This window comes from Echeneis naucrates, chromosome 1, assembly GCF_900963305.1.
Source record: "Echeneis naucrates chromosome 1, fEcheNa1.1, whole genome shotgun sequence".
Classification (NCBI taxonomy): domain Eukaryota; kingdom Metazoa; phylum Chordata; class Actinopteri; order Carangiformes; family Echeneidae; genus Echeneis; species Echeneis naucrates.
The window spans coordinates 17,984,202-17,999,067 of NC_042511.1; the positions used below are offsets into that span (position 1 = coordinate 17,984,202).

Genomic DNA, 14,866 nt, shown 5'->3' on the forward strand with positions numbered 1-14,866 from the left:
CAGTGGGTGAGGGCAGGGTCACCCTGGACAGGTCACCAGTCCATCACAGGGCCAGCACACAGACACAGAACGAGACCAACAACCACTCACACTCACACTCAGACCTACAGACAATTTAGAGTGACCAATTAACCCAAAAATGGTGTCTTTGAACGGTGGGAGGAAACCGGAGTACCCGGAGGAAACCCACGCAGGCACTGGGAGAACATTCAAACTCCACAGAGAAAGGCCCCAGGCCCAGGCATCGAACCCGCAACCTTCTTGTTGTGGGGCAACAGTGCTGACCGCAGCAGCTATTGTGAAAGCCAATTCTGTAACTGATGCCATGTAGCAATTTTAAGAAAATTTTTTATATTTATTTTCCAATACAGTCAACAAAAAATAATTGAGTTATGCGATTACTTGCTTTTAGCTGGTGTGGGGTCACTGTGAGGAAATATAAAAGCCATTTAGAGCCTGAGTACTGTACTAGTGTCCAGTTAACGTGTTCCACTATTGAAGCTGTTGCTTCTCAATGTATTTTCCCGTGGAGTGGCTTTTTATTGCTCTTTATAAAAAGAGAATATGTAATACTGGGGGTTCTCTGTCACTGGCTGTAAACATAATGTATTACATGTTAACAACCCAAGACTATGGTATCAGAAACAGGGGAGATGATCTAACCTGGAAAAAAAATACCCTCCCATTACTCCTTGTACAGCTTTACAAACTAAAGCAAACCAATTCAACGGCTTTGTTGACAATAGCAGGGATGATAACTGTACTGTTTTTATTGTAAAGGTGGCATTGTTCTAGCATACATTACAGTTGTGGTCAGAAGTTTATATACACTAAAGCAAAAACTATTTAAGACAGCTTTAACACAATTTGCCACCCAATTTGAATGAAGAAATATATGTGGTTATTCAATAATATTGTCTTCATTATTCTGCCAATGGGGCAGATTCCCCAATAGACCTCAGCTTCTTGTGGTTCATAAGTTTACATACATCCACTTGTCTGGCCTATTAATGGTAAGTTAGTTGAAATCAGGTTGTGCAATCATTCATGGAATCATCCCTCCAGTCTGGTGTTCATTCATGTTGTGTAAAAGCCAAGGTGTAGAAATTATGGGGTATGAAAGCAGGTTGACTTTACACACTGCATTTTGTCTTGAGACTTGCAATGGAAAGTCAAAAGAATATTGCCATGACATCAGGGAGCAATTTGTTGCCTTGTATAAGTCAGGCTCGTCTCTTGGGACCATTTCAAGGCAGCTTGATGTACCAAAGGCATCTGTTCAGACAATTGTCCACAAATATAAGCACCTTGGGAGAACAGCTGTAATGCCACAGTATGGAAGGAAACGGAAATTAACATCCAGAGATGAAAAGCTTTTGGTCAGAAATGTGAAAATTAACCCCAAGACTACCAAGAAAGTCATTTGCAATGAATTGGCTGCCTCAGGAACAAATGGCTCAGTGTCCACGGTCAAGAGAGTTCTCCATCGACATGGGCTAAGAGGGTACTGGGCCAGAAAGAAGCCATTACTCAAAGAGAGACACAGAAGTTTGCAAAAGAGCACCAGGATAAGGATAAAGCCTTCTGGAAGAGTGTCATGTGGTCGGACGAGAGGAAAATTTAACTGTTTGGGCATAATGACCAGCAATAGTTTTCCAGTGAAAGGGTGAAGCCTTTAATCCCAACAGTCAAGCATGGTGGAGGAAGTATCATGTTGTGGGGTTGCTTTGCAGTGTCAGGAACAGGTGAACTTCAGAAGATCAATGGAATCATGAGAAAAGAACAAAACTTGGAAATATTGCAAGGAAACCTCAAAAAGTCAGCCAAATCGCTGCAGCTTGGTCGAAATTGAATTTTTCAACAGGACAATGATCCAAAACATACAGCAAAATTAGTTTCAAAATGGTTTCAGCAGAACAAGGTGAAAGTACTGGAGTGGCCTTCACACAGCCCTGACCTCAATCCTATCAAGAAAATGTGGAGTGAACTGAAGAAATAAATCTGTAAGAGAAGACTGACAAATCTGACCGAGTTGTACTAAATCTGTCAGGAAGGGTGGCCAAAAATTCCAAAGGATTGCTGTGAGAAGCTCATTGATGGCTATCCAAAGCGACTTGCTAAAGTTATAAAAGTTAATGGAAATGCTACCAAGTACTAAGCCCTGAAGACAAAGGTGTATGTAAACATATGACCCAGTAAAAAAGAAGTGTTCTGCAAAGAAATATCAATAAATCTCCAATCATGAGGAATTTTTGACTTTTCTTTTTATTTCTCAAAAGCATTAATCCTAGGGCTTCCTGGATGCTAGTTTATTCAAGATTCAAGTGTGTATCCTGAACTTAGCGTGAGATTTAGTGTAGGAATATGTACTGTATGTAAACTTCTGACTAGGGGAGATGTTTCTAATGTTTTGTTCACAATTTTTACATACATGAGGGGAGAAAACGGGGCAAGCAGGTGTAAATGTGTTTTTGGCATACTGTTAACACTGTGGAAGCTCTGCCTTTAGGGTTTTGACCACACACGTGGCTGTGTTTCACTTTTCTAGTGAAATGACAACATTTCAACATATTCTACATGGATTTGTAAAGTGATTCACGTTCCCTGTTGAGGTACCCAAATGACTCGGGTTATCCCCTGACATTTCTCTCCACCACCACAGTGAGGTTTGAAGGTTTTAGTGAATTGTCTATTATTGTATTGGAACACTTGATGTAATGATGGATATTACAACAAGATAATTTATAAAGCTTTGGTCCTTTAATTTTAACTCATGCTGCCAACAAGTTAAAATTATGTCTCACTGTGATATATGACCAAACTGATGACATTCCCACAAGCCACATGTATACTTTGTTTGGATGTTATCAGCATCCTACAGTGCTAATCTTACATCATAAACATGATAAGTATTAGCCTATGCCCGTAAAAGTTTGAATATTAGCATTTTCACGAGGATTATGCTAGTATGCTGACCGTAACGTTTGGCTCAAAGTACCAGTGTGCCTACGTTAAGTGCAGAATCACAGAGCCTTTAGCAGGACAGTTTAAGTGAATAGATTATTTTTATCCATCAGTATAATTTGTCCAGTTAAAAACATCATCAAAACCAGTTATCCCTACCTGGCTATTTACCTTTACAGTAAATGTACTATGTTTAGATATTTACCAATTTCAAAACACATGAGAGGGAGATGTGTTGGGTTCTGCAGCTCTTTCACTGGTGATTATTTGGTGGAGATGATAAAGAATGACTTTAAGACAATTACATGAACGAATTACTGCAGTTCAGTGGTGACTGAGCAAAGTTTCACTTTCGAAAACCTTGTCATAAGTTTGAAAGCCTTGAATAACAAAGTCAAAATAGTTTATAATACAGAGTATAAGAAGATACAGAGATTCCCAGTATGAGATGTCTGCTCTGAAACCCTCTATGAGAAGATATTTTGTTAGTGAAACAGAGGTGCTTTTAAAATGGGAGCATCTTTTGTCTCATTGCGCATGATAAATGTTTTGTCCATTTTTAAATAAGTGATATTTAGTTAAAGTGACAACCTGCTTCAAAACTCTGTAATGTACATACATTTGAGATGAGAACTTGGTGAAATCCATCTTCATGGCATGAATGGATGTGTTTTCCCTCAGGAAACTTCTGAGTAGTCATCATAGTTTCTGGCATGGTGCTGTTGGACCAGTTTCTTGGCTTGTCAACTGAATACTATCGGAACAAATCATTCCTTTATCTCTCCAAGTTTGGGATCAAAAAAATATGGTGCTAGCCATGAAAATATGTGTAGATATCACTGAAAAGCTTGCAGATATTCGGTAACCTGAGCTAGTATATCCTACAATAATTAGTCCGATACACTCTAAATGACTGTGCATGTCTGTATTTATATAATCAGAAGCAGAAGTACTGACTCATTTGGCTCATGTTTAATGGCAACTTGTTTAAGAAAGAGGGAAAAAAAGGATGAAACGTGGAACCTACTGCACCGACTTACAAATGTAAAGATATGCTGGTTTCAATACAATAGTGATCTGTGAACCTTTTGACCTTTGTAAGGATAGTTCTAGCACAGTGTCATCTCTGGCTGACTTTTGTCCGTGAGCAGTTAAGGTCAGCTGGGGTGAACTATACCCACACTACTGCCAGCAGGCTGGTTTCAACACATTCCCACCAGCTGTTTTTACACATATTCTGTGGACTTGTTCAAGGGTACATTGTGCTGTTTATTCACATTGAACTGTTTTAGTTAACTGGTTGCACTTACAGATTCCTGTCAAAAGAGATATTTGCCATACAAGACATTCAAATTCAAAGAAAACTGTCGTATTTTCAAAGATTGGCATGGAAATGCAATAGAAAAATTACAAGTGAAATGTCTGCAAAGAAAAGTTATTGGTTAGTTTGGGCATTCAGTACTTGATGTAGTTTATACCACAAATAGGTTCTCTGCCAGTAAGGAAGGCATCATAATATCAGGTAGATAAAAACGGCAGCTTCATTTTTAAGCAGTCTTTGGCACTGTTTTATGGACAACTGTTAAAAACAAATGTCTTCTCTGCTGCCACCTTCCACTTCTTTTTGAACGTTCCTATAGCTGAAGGTGCCTAACCATCCATTGACATTACAGACTTACTCACTGACAGCCCTTATTACTTTATGTTTTCACAGTAAAAGAAAATTGGAAAATGGAAGATTATTCCATTTTGTCAACGTCTTGCTTCCCTCCTGTAAAATGTGTGTATGGTGTGGCTGATCAGATGTATGACCTGGTTTGTATGACCTAGGTGGCATTATACTGGGACATGTTGTGGAGAAGGCCAGTCTTAATTTTGCTCTTTTAATTAATGTACGTTAGATAGTTTCACAAATATATAGGCTGACTTATTTTAAACCTCAAAAGTTAGCTGCCTGACCCCAATAATAACTGAATTAAGCTCCAAGTTTTCCCGGTAACAGTCAATGATACCTTAAAGAAGCACTGGGGCTAACACTACCTTCATCCCAATTTATAGCGTGTCTCCACATGTCTTCTGTTGTCCAACATTAGTCATTTTTATTTTTGCATCATGGCAAATGTAGGCCTAACGTGGCCTTTGCTACACTGATTTTGTCCAAGCATAAGCATTTTTTCTGTGGACCCCCTAACTTTATCAATAGTGCAATAATCAATGAATGGAAGAAAAGCCATTTAAGCCAATGAATGACGGCTATATATTTGTAGTAGTATACTTTGTATCATTGTCCACACCATCATATTTGAGAAATGGGACATTGGACAACAAAATTATGATCTCACTGCCATCTAGATCTTCAATACTCATTTATATCCTTTAATATTTTGTGTACTATTATTATTTGTGCAAGTAGAACATAATACAGCTGTCATACAACAGTATGTATTATTGAAAAGTTTTTTTTTGTTTGTTTTTCAAAGGCACAAAGTTTTATGAGTGAATCATCATGTTGTAGTAGAGTAATGATCGCATTACTGTAGGGGAAATTGTAATACCTCAGTCTATCCAATACTCATTATCCTGTTTCTGTTATGAATGTGACCAATACCAATACCAAGTCCTCAGAAAACACCTCTCAACAAACCAAATTGGAATAATATCAGTATATTCTCAATACCTCTCACTTTTAATGCATGCAGGTGAACAGCCACTTCTGTTATAATGGAGCAATAATGTAGCTGCAATGTCAACTGTAGCATTTACTTGAGTTAATAAACATTACATTTGAGGACTGTAGCTGGGTTCCTATGAGCCTCACTGTGCTAAATGCATTAGAAATGCAATTATTGTGATGTCTTAAAATCATCTGTTAAATGTATTTTGTAAAAAAATGAAAAAATTATCCCATTTCTTTTAATATTGTTTCAGAAACATGTTAAAACTATAGTAATCACAAAGTTTAATTGAATGTTTTTGCGAAATCCAGTTGTGTTTTTGTAGACCTTCTCTGATAAATCTGGCCACCATAGAGCACCCAAAGAAATGAACAAAAATAATAATAAAAACACATTAACATTAGAGCAGAGTTTACTATTTTTGTTACAAAAACAGTTTCCTTGCTTAACTGTAAATTGTTTATAGTGGAGAGTTTTTCATCTGTACACGATTGTCCGGCTTGTGTTAAGAATATAAAAATGAGCTCTTTACGAACCAGCAACCAGAAAATCTTAAAAACAAAGTTTAGTTGCCACTTCCAGGCTGAATGTTTAACATGAGGCCATCATAGACCAGTTCTGCTTCTGGGTTGCAACACTGTTTCTGTGGAAAAAGTGAAAACTTCTCACATTTAGTTACAGAATGGATGAAAACACTGCAGGCTACAAGCCACTACACCCCAAACACCCTAAAGGAATAGATATATGTTCTTTTATATCTGTCTTAAAAGAATGCTCACATGCTTGTTTGTGCAATCAGTTGGTTACTGTAGACCTTTGGTTGCAGGCCTTGCCCTGGATAGCCGTCCCTCTGCAACCCTAAAAGAAATTATTGTAATTTAACATCTTGGAAAATTTTGACTGCTCACAGTTCAGGCATATGCCAAGTGGACTTTGCAATATGAAGCCAAGTTGGGAATCACTAATTTTTCATGACCATTGCAGCCACAAAGGGATCCCATAATATCTCTACTAAACAGGTAACATTACCAATTTGTCATTCTGTTTAAAAAAAAAAAAAAAAAAAAAAAAAGAGAGAGAGACACGTATTTAACCATAGATAACTGGGCTTTCAGGCTAAAGTTGCTAAATCAAAATGTTGCCGTTTAAACAGTAAATATCCTAAAAATACTTGACTTGTGTATACACACCTAATTCAGACTGCTAGATTCTCACATAGTACAGTGTTAGCTCTGGGGGAGTACCACATAAATAACACAGAATAAAGACTGTGGACATCACAATGAACTCGTTATTAAAGGATCTGTTCATGACAAATATAGAGAGGAGAAACTATCAGTGACCAACTACTATGTCCATGCATTGGCATGGGCATGGGAGTATTGCTTTAAGAGAAAATCCTAACTTATCAAAACTGGACAAAGAACCTTTCTTGTGGACTGTTCTCTGCAGTCGGCATCACAATAGACAAGTTAACGGTTGGATGAAAAAAGTGTGGCTATGTGGCAATCATTTCATCAATTCATGTTAATTTTGAAACATGAGAAAAGCAAGGCAGGAAGAGAGAAAAGCGCAAAATGTTAACATTTTATTTACAAAGTTGTTTTTTTGTCATACAGAAAGTAAAAATGTAGCTACAACCTTGATTTGCGCAACAGGCGGCCATACTAAAAACCATGGCTCGCTGGTTGCACAGCTGCTATAGCAATAATTTTATTGGGAAAAAATAAGGAACAGGGGGAGAAAAAAAAAAAGACAAAAAATGAGAAATAATAAACCCAACAACAAAAAATAATTCATCCAACAAAATATTAAAAGCACAGACCCAAAACTAGATACCAGTCCCAAAGTTCTCACACGGGAATACATAAAGAGGGATCAACAGTGAAACTGTGGAATGCTGAGTGGTGGGCTGCCTGAGAACCTGGGGGATCTTAGGGCGGGTGAGTTGGAGGGTGTTGGGTGGCTCTCAGTTCCATTGGGGAGAAAAAAAAAAAAAAAAAAAAAAAAAAAGTTTTTTTTTTTCTTTTTTTTTTTTTTTTTTGGGGGGGGGGGTGGGGGGCAGCTCCACTCGGCCCACCCGTCCAGTACAGTCTTGCCCCATTAAAAGAGCTCAGAGCTGGGGGGTAGACGTGGATTACAAAGGCGGTGCGAGTTTTAAGAGGGTGGACGTTTGGGTTTGTGGGGGAGGAAGGGTAAATCGGTAGGCTCTCATTTTCAGTTTCACTCCTAATCATCATCTTCATCATCATCATCCTCATCGTCATCCTCTGGGTCTCGCTTTCTCTTCTCGCCTTTGCCAGTTTCTGCTTCTTGGGACAAAACAAAGAGAGGTGTTAAGTAGTATCAAGACCACAACACTTCAAATGGGACTATAATGATTTTTATGACTGCCATTTCTCTTCTCCTGTAATTAGCTTGGCCCTAAAATGATCTAAATTACATGACTTCAGTTCTCCACTTAATGTGGAACATATTTTAGAAATACATTGAAAAGATTTTGAAAGTTGGCCTTTACCATAGTGAACAATCTTAGGCCAGGCTTTATACACGAGATCCTCTGCTGGTCTCACTCACTGTTAAAGAATTGTCACTATAATGTTTTGCTGTCCCTACATGTTATATTTTTACATGATTAGGCACTTAAACTGTCAGACATATGATCAGCCACAAGATCAACAGCACTTTTCTAATATTGTGTAGATCCCACTTGTGTTGCGTCAACAGCTCTGATTTGTGCCTCCAAAAGTCTCCCGTTATTTGGAGAGGCAGAACTTCTATGAATCAGACTTTTCACAGACACTCAATCTAAATGAGATCCGGAGAAATTAGGATGTCAGGGCAGCACAATGAACTATTTGTCTGAAATTTTTTTCCAGTTAGGTGGGGTCCATTGTCCTGCTGAGAGGCCCATGCCTTCATGGCGTATGACTGCCATGAACGGGTGTAAATCTAAAATTATGTCTAGGTGGGTAAAGTATCAAAATATCATCTTCGTGATTACCAGGACAACGAGTGTCCCAGCAAAACATTGCCCAAAGCATCACTTGTTCCACAATGCATTGCAGTGCCATCTCATCCCCTAATAAACAACGGACATCCACCTGGTTGTCTGGTAGTGGTGGTGATTCATCAGACCAGGCCGTCTATTCCATTTTGCAGTTCTGATGTTCACCTGCTTTTAACAGTGGACAGGAGTCAGCATGGGCACTTGCACAGTTCTTTTTTTTGGGGGGGCGGGGCAATTTGGGGCACAGCACCTATAAATTAGGACTGGACTGAGCAATCTAGGCTTTGGGTCCCACGCTTATTAATGATCTATTCCAATGTTGTGGCTAAGTGCTGCATGTATCCTCGGTACAGATTTTTTTTTCTTCCCATTTTTAACCAGCCTTTCTTCAGTTTTGCACTCTTATGTCAGTCTATGTTTCAATTACTAACAATCTCCTACTGTATTTTCTGTGTAATTTATATATTTTTAGTACAGTAATGACACAGCACTGTGTCCATTTTATCTTCCCCTAATACCAAAACCAGTTTCTAAAATCGGATAACTGAAGTTAAAACAAACCTAATAACTGTCCAATATCCACACACCAAACTTGACTAAGCCAGTACACAACAACAGTTAGGCCTCTTCTCTTCTTTAATAAAAAAAATTCCCGAATGAAGAATAGGGACAAATTGTAGGATTTAACGAACATGGAGTGATGTTTGATTCACACAATTTTTAGGTAAATACTAAACACAGCTTTGAGTCAGTGGTCTAGATACACATTCAATTTATTATAATATTAACTAACACTGTTTTGTTGTGGTGTTCATGTTTCCAGTGGAAAGTTTATTTTTTGTCATCAACACAAAAAACAAAATTCTACCACTCATGTAAATCTGCCTTAAGGAGAGTGTTTGAGGGTCTCTGGGTTAGAATGTATTTCAAAAAATGTAATATGGCATGCACATGCTGTGACTGAGCATGATTTTTTTTTTTTTTTTGAAAGAGATGGCACATACCGTCTTCATCTTCATCCTCCTCTTCATCCTCTTCATCTACTTCTCCATCCTGACCAAAGTCTTCCTCCTTGTTAAACCAAAATTAAACAAGTTGTATAAAAAAAATAAAAATAAAAAATAAATAAATAAATAAATCGGAAAAGCTGGTAATTCTACAGGGCCTTTTTATACCTCATCTTCTCCGCTGACCTCCTCATCGTCCTCTTCTCCTTCTACCTCATCTTCGTCTTCCTCATCCTCCTCTTCTTCATCAAAGTCCTCCTCCTCTCCATCCTCATCTTCCTCTTCCTCTCCCTCTGCAATACAAAAACGATTAGTCAACTGCGCATATTACAACAATTATGAGAGAACACAAGAAGCCATGCTATGGATGAAATGCAATGTATAATCACATACCACACCTTTCTCGTTTTCTTTTTGCCAGCAGAAAAGCCATTTCAGATATTCTAGCCTGACATGGAGCCTTACAACAGAAAACCTTGTGATATAAAAGTGACTTCTTACCTTCATCTTCATCGTCATCTACGCCATCTCCATCCACCTCTCCATCAGAATCAGAAGCTTCCCTGTCTTCCATGTCATAGCCATCCAGGTAGGTGAGCTGTGGCAGCAGCTTGAACACACTCTCTCTGTAGTCATTCAGGTTTGTCACTTCACAGTTGAACAAGTCCAAACTCTTCAGGTTATCCAGCTTTTTCTGGTAATTGAATAAAGTGAGTAAAGTGGTAAACGTCTGCAGTTAACAGTGTATAATACCAGTTAAGATCATTGTCTGATACAACGATCAACTAGTAGACCCTTTACACAGAGTCGGTTATCATTTTAGCATCTCTGGCTGTATTGGGAAATTGCACAAAGTATTTTCTTAAGAATTTGGATTTTCACCATTTTTAGCAAGATCTGAGTATTTACTTTGTCTGAATTATCCAAATAGACTTTGGCATTTGATAACTTACTGTCGAGAATGTGGATGCTATATGACGTAATTTAAAATATATTATTCTGGTAAACACAGAAGGTCTCTCCTGAACTTGCCTCAGCGCTAGCTCCATTATATGATGAAGTTTTACAATAGTTAGTTTAAATATTTATATCAAGATCTATAGAAAGGACCCTGACATATATGAAATTAATGAAATGTAATTATTTATATTCTGTGCACTGAGTTAGTACAGATGACGATCTGATTACAATAATTAAAAAATGTAAAAGAAAATCATGGCTACAGGTTCCAAATGTTTGCCTTCAAATTTGAACAAGGGAGAAAATAACAAAAGGCAAACATTTTGTAGCTAGTTAGTGTGAGGAATGTTGTTTCTAATTAAGCTGGAAACACATACCAATGGTTCCAATGTGCTGATGTCTTTCAATTTGTTGCCGCTCAGGTTTAGATGTGTGAGGTTGGGTAGTTTCTCTGCTAAAACATCAAGGCCGCCACTGATTCTGTTGTCACTCAACTCCAGCTGAAACACAGCAAAAGGAAACATTAGATCACCTGATGATGCCTCTCTCTTCAACATAACTTCTTTATGTTGAGCAATGGAGGTGGAGCTCCAGCTCTACCTTTTTGAGTTTTCCTAGTTTAGGCAGGTTGGACACTGAGATTAAGCCAACATTTATCAAACTGAGGAACTCCAGGTTGACAAACTCAGCTGTAAGGCCTTCGATTTTTCCTTCAACTGATCGACAATTGTCGAGGACAAGTTCTCGTACCTGAAAAACAAACAAAAAAAAAAAAGTATTATATTACATACAAAACGCTTTAATCTTCAGTGATTTATACAGTTTGTCCAACAAAAAAAGTACTCATAATAAAACTCAATTCTTAATATCCTAAATAACTGAAAATATTTATTATGTGCCTTCTTTGTTTATATAATTTTGTTGAACTAAATCATTGAGAAATTGAGCTGTCAAACAGCATGAGCAAAGCGTGTATAATGGTGGATGTTGTTGTTTAGCACAGTGAGTCGGTGTGAAGTCATTAAAGGCATTTTGGAGTTGCTATAAAATATTAGAAAAACAAGTCTGAAGGCGGAGTTACTTTGTGACAGTTAAAGCTAACACTCGTTGCGCAAGTCGGTGATGGACAAGCAAATAAACAAACGGAAAAAGAAAAAAAAAAAAAAACCCAAACGTCGCTCAAAAAAGTTGTCAAACGTCGAGATGTCTCCAGTAAAAAGCCGCAGAAATGGACACTGCGTCTCCGTCTAAAACAACCTCCGTCTCATTGTGTGCCCCGTTTATCCGGGCACGGTGGCTATCGCATTGATTTCTCTGGGAAAAAAAAAAAAAAAAGGAGGGAGAGCTAAAAAAGCAGCTGCTTCCCATGGCCTGCTGATGCAGTCACTAATGACAAATGCAATGATTTTTGTGAGCTAGCTCGCTACAGGCTAGCCATTGCCCCTTTTAACGCTGCCGTGCGGTAGAGGAGCAGCTACAGAGCACCGTCTGCCCGCCATTAGCCAACCCATCAGCAACGGAAAGGATTGCGAATACACCCTTATTACAGATTTCCTTTTTTGCTCTCGCTCTCTTTTCGTTTAAACCAGCTTTTCATGGGGGAAGAGGAATATTCCTTGTCGTCGAGCGAAAACGACCGATGTTGTCCAGTTTGTTACTGGGTAGTGCATCGTTTTCAGGTCGAAGTGGCGAAGGAAATATATTGAGAACGGAAATCTAGTAAAAACAAAGATGGAGACAGTTCCTTTCTCCCAGAGCTTCAAAGACGACAGAATGACAACATGGCGATCCCCGAGATACAGTATGCCGTTCTCTGAACGCTTCAGTGGCGAAAAAGGGGTTGTTTAGAGAGACTAATTATCTCTATTTGCACATTACACATGATTATTTCCGATGTTAAACTTTGTTTTAATTGGTGCATGGGTCGAGAGGAATTGCCGACTGTCGAGTTTTTCGGTGCCCACGCATCAAGCGCGGTTCGCCGGATCCCCGTGTCATTCAGGCAGCCCGGCTCAGGTTAACAAAGCCGCAGGTCGACAAATTGACTCGTTTACTTGCAAACGTCGTCATGTTTATCTTAAATGATAGCCGTGGAAGAGGCAGGAGAGCTGTGTTTGGTGTTTTAAGGTGGACAGTGTGATATATTCTGCTGTCTTTGACCAGCGTAGCGAAGGGGGTAATATGGCGGGAACAAAAATACTAAGTTAGAGGGTCTGCTGTCTTGATGGCTCCTGCTCACCAGACTTAACCAGAAAAGTATGCAATATTTACTGCCGTGTTAAGGCGAGGATGTGAAAATGGGAACGTGGCTATTGCTCAGGAGAGTAATCTATTTTAGGGAATTAACTGCCGCTGCTGCACTAAACTTGGATCGCAACAGCTTAAACATGGGTTTAAAACAATTTCATGGTTACATGAATAGTTTGGCTGTTTGCTGTAGTTTGTGTGGAAATACCTCCTGGCTGCGGTTTACAGTAACAGTGGCATAAAGTGGTCAAGGTATGGATGACTCGTGGACCAAGTGACTGTTTTTTGTTGTCGCTGCTGAATCTGGCCATTTGATATTAACGGTGATCGGCGCTGTGCAGAAATTTCAAGACATGACTCTCGATCGGCGATGGCCCCGTTTACATGGTACAAAAACTAAAAACCAAAAAACAAACCCCCGAAACGCCTTGAACTTACGAAGAGTATTTGCATTTTTTTTAAAAGAGCCCCGTTTTAGCAGTTATGCTAGCAGCAAACATGGCTTCCAAGGTCTGTATAAAATATACCGCTCTGTGAATGCCAAACGCGGCGCAGGAAGCAAATTTCATAATATATCAGCGTAAAAAGAAGTTTACTAAATGTGCTACAACGGTGGAGTCGAGCTGAATCGTGTGTACCACTGACCGAGGAGGCTGCGAAACGGTTAAAGCACTGCAATTATACCAGCAAGCTGAGGAATCGCCGTTTCAAAGTAACGATTGAATATAGCTTTTCTCGTCTCATTGCCCCCATACGCCCAATCCAGAACAGTGTGGAGGCTTTAGCTTGTTGTGCGAGTGTTTTCCGCCCCATTATAAACGACAAAGATAATCTAAAGCCCATGTGGTCACCATTACGTTAGCCACACAGGTCACTCGCAAAGCAGAAAAAGTAGCAAGCTAGCTAGCAAGAGGCTAGCCAGAAAACTAAGGGTTGGTTTAAAAAAGCACGACTCACATCAGACGGTGTCCTGTTTCTTAGCTCCAAGTGGATCCTCTTTTTCATGTCCATCTTGCCCTGTGAAAGTTAAACTTTTCTCTCTGGGGTTTTGGTGGGCTCTTCAGTCCAAAGGCAGAGATGCCCTAATGGAGGGAGAATATAGGACTGTATAATGAACTGAGCCAAACGCTAAGTTAGTCGGAGAGAGGAGACAACCATGGAGGGAAACGGGACTGAAACAAAATATATGCTCAACAGCGCCATCTGCGTCCAGAAACGCCCATCACCTTTATAAAGCCATTGCAGTCACAAAACATGACGCTGCCCCGTAACAGTGCTATGGTGCAATTTATGTCTGCGAGCAAAGTACTGTACTGTGTTTAGTGAAGACAAGAGTGTTTTGTCTGCAGGCTCAGAGAAGAAGTGCAGAAACATGTGTACACTTCATACCAAATATCATTCAGACCATCAGGTGTCCAAAAAAAAAAGAAAAGTCAGTCACACGGCGAACTTCTGTTTATCTGTCCGACTTCCCAAGTTAAATAGCTTGCAAACTTGCCCACGTTTGATTATATAGACAACGCCATGTTGCTATTGTTTTATTGAAGTGTTAAAGTATGGCCATGATCCATTTTAGGAAGAAATTCATGTTTTGATTAATATTCAGACCTGTTGCCTCCCAAAACTAAATGGCTTTTATTTTTGAATGAAATGGTATAGGAAACGAAGACACTGTATTCCTTGAGAGGATTTCGTTCAATAAACTGTATAATGCATAAGTTGTGTTGTGCTCTATTGGTTCATAAACGCCAGATTCTTTACTCTGTTTGGACATACTGTTAGAAAGGAGGGGGTATATTTGGTTTGCAGTAAAGAGAGCATTGTGCATGCATATGGTAGGCTTGGATATCCCTCCACCCCAACCCCCTTGACTTCCTGAAACACCAGATTCCTCAAGAAATCTACTGAATTGTTGATTTTTATTGATTTTTTTTATTTTTAAAACTATGAATCAGCAATTATATCCTGGATATTTCTCAAATGATGTATATATATTTTTTAAG

The 14,866-nt window shown here is 39.0% G+C and overlaps 1 protein-coding gene across 14 annotated transcripts; it reads right to left on the reverse strand.

Moving 5' to 3' along the window:
• Nucleotides 1–7,212: 7,212 nt before the first annotated feature.
• anp32b (acidic (leucine-rich) nuclear phosphoprotein 32 family, member B) lies at nucleotides 7,213–14,051 on the reverse strand. Of its 14 annotated transcripts, none has more exons than XM_029511875.1 (7): nucleotides 13,821–14,049; nucleotides 11,217–11,366; nucleotides 10,994–11,116; nucleotides 10,195–10,350; nucleotides 9,843–9,947; nucleotides 9,654–9,720; nucleotides 7,213–7,945 (listed from the first exon to the last, which is right to left on the reverse strand). In XM_029511875.1, exons 1-7 carry the CDS (start codon nucleotides 13,872–13,874, stop codon nucleotides 7,869–7,871), a joined length of 732 nt encoding a protein of 243 aa, XP_029367735.1. In that variant the 5' UTR covers nucleotides 13,875–14,049; the 3' UTR covers nucleotides 7,213–7,868. The 14 variants fall into 14 exon arrangements, with proteins under 14 accessions (XP_029367735.1, XP_029367649.1, XP_029367488.1 ...); XM_029511789.1 differs by having other exon boundaries at nucleotides 7,213–7,933; nucleotides 9,654–9,702; nucleotides 9,825–9,931; nucleotides 10,158–10,350; nucleotides 13,821–14,048; XM_029511628.1 differs by having other exon boundaries at nucleotides 7,213–7,948; nucleotides 9,654–9,702; nucleotides 9,825–9,931; nucleotides 10,158–10,350; nucleotides 13,821–14,048.
• Nucleotides 14,052–14,866: the final 815 nt, after the last annotated feature.

Excerpts from the sequence above, each read along its gene's own strand:
- anp32b (XM_029510882.1), bottom strand. The coding sequence starts at position 13,874 with ATGGACATGAAAAAGAGGATCCACTTGGAGCTAAGAAACAGGACACCG. Across the intron at positions 11,117-11,216 it reads AACTAGGAAAACTCAAAAAG|CTGGAGTTGAGTGACAACAG; the intron begins GTAGAGCTGGAG and ends GCTGTGTTTCAG. Across the intron at positions 9,721-9,824 it reads AGGTCAGCGGAGAAGATGAG|GAGGAAGACTTTGGTCAGGA; the intron begins GTATAAAAAGGC and ends TGGTTTAACAAG.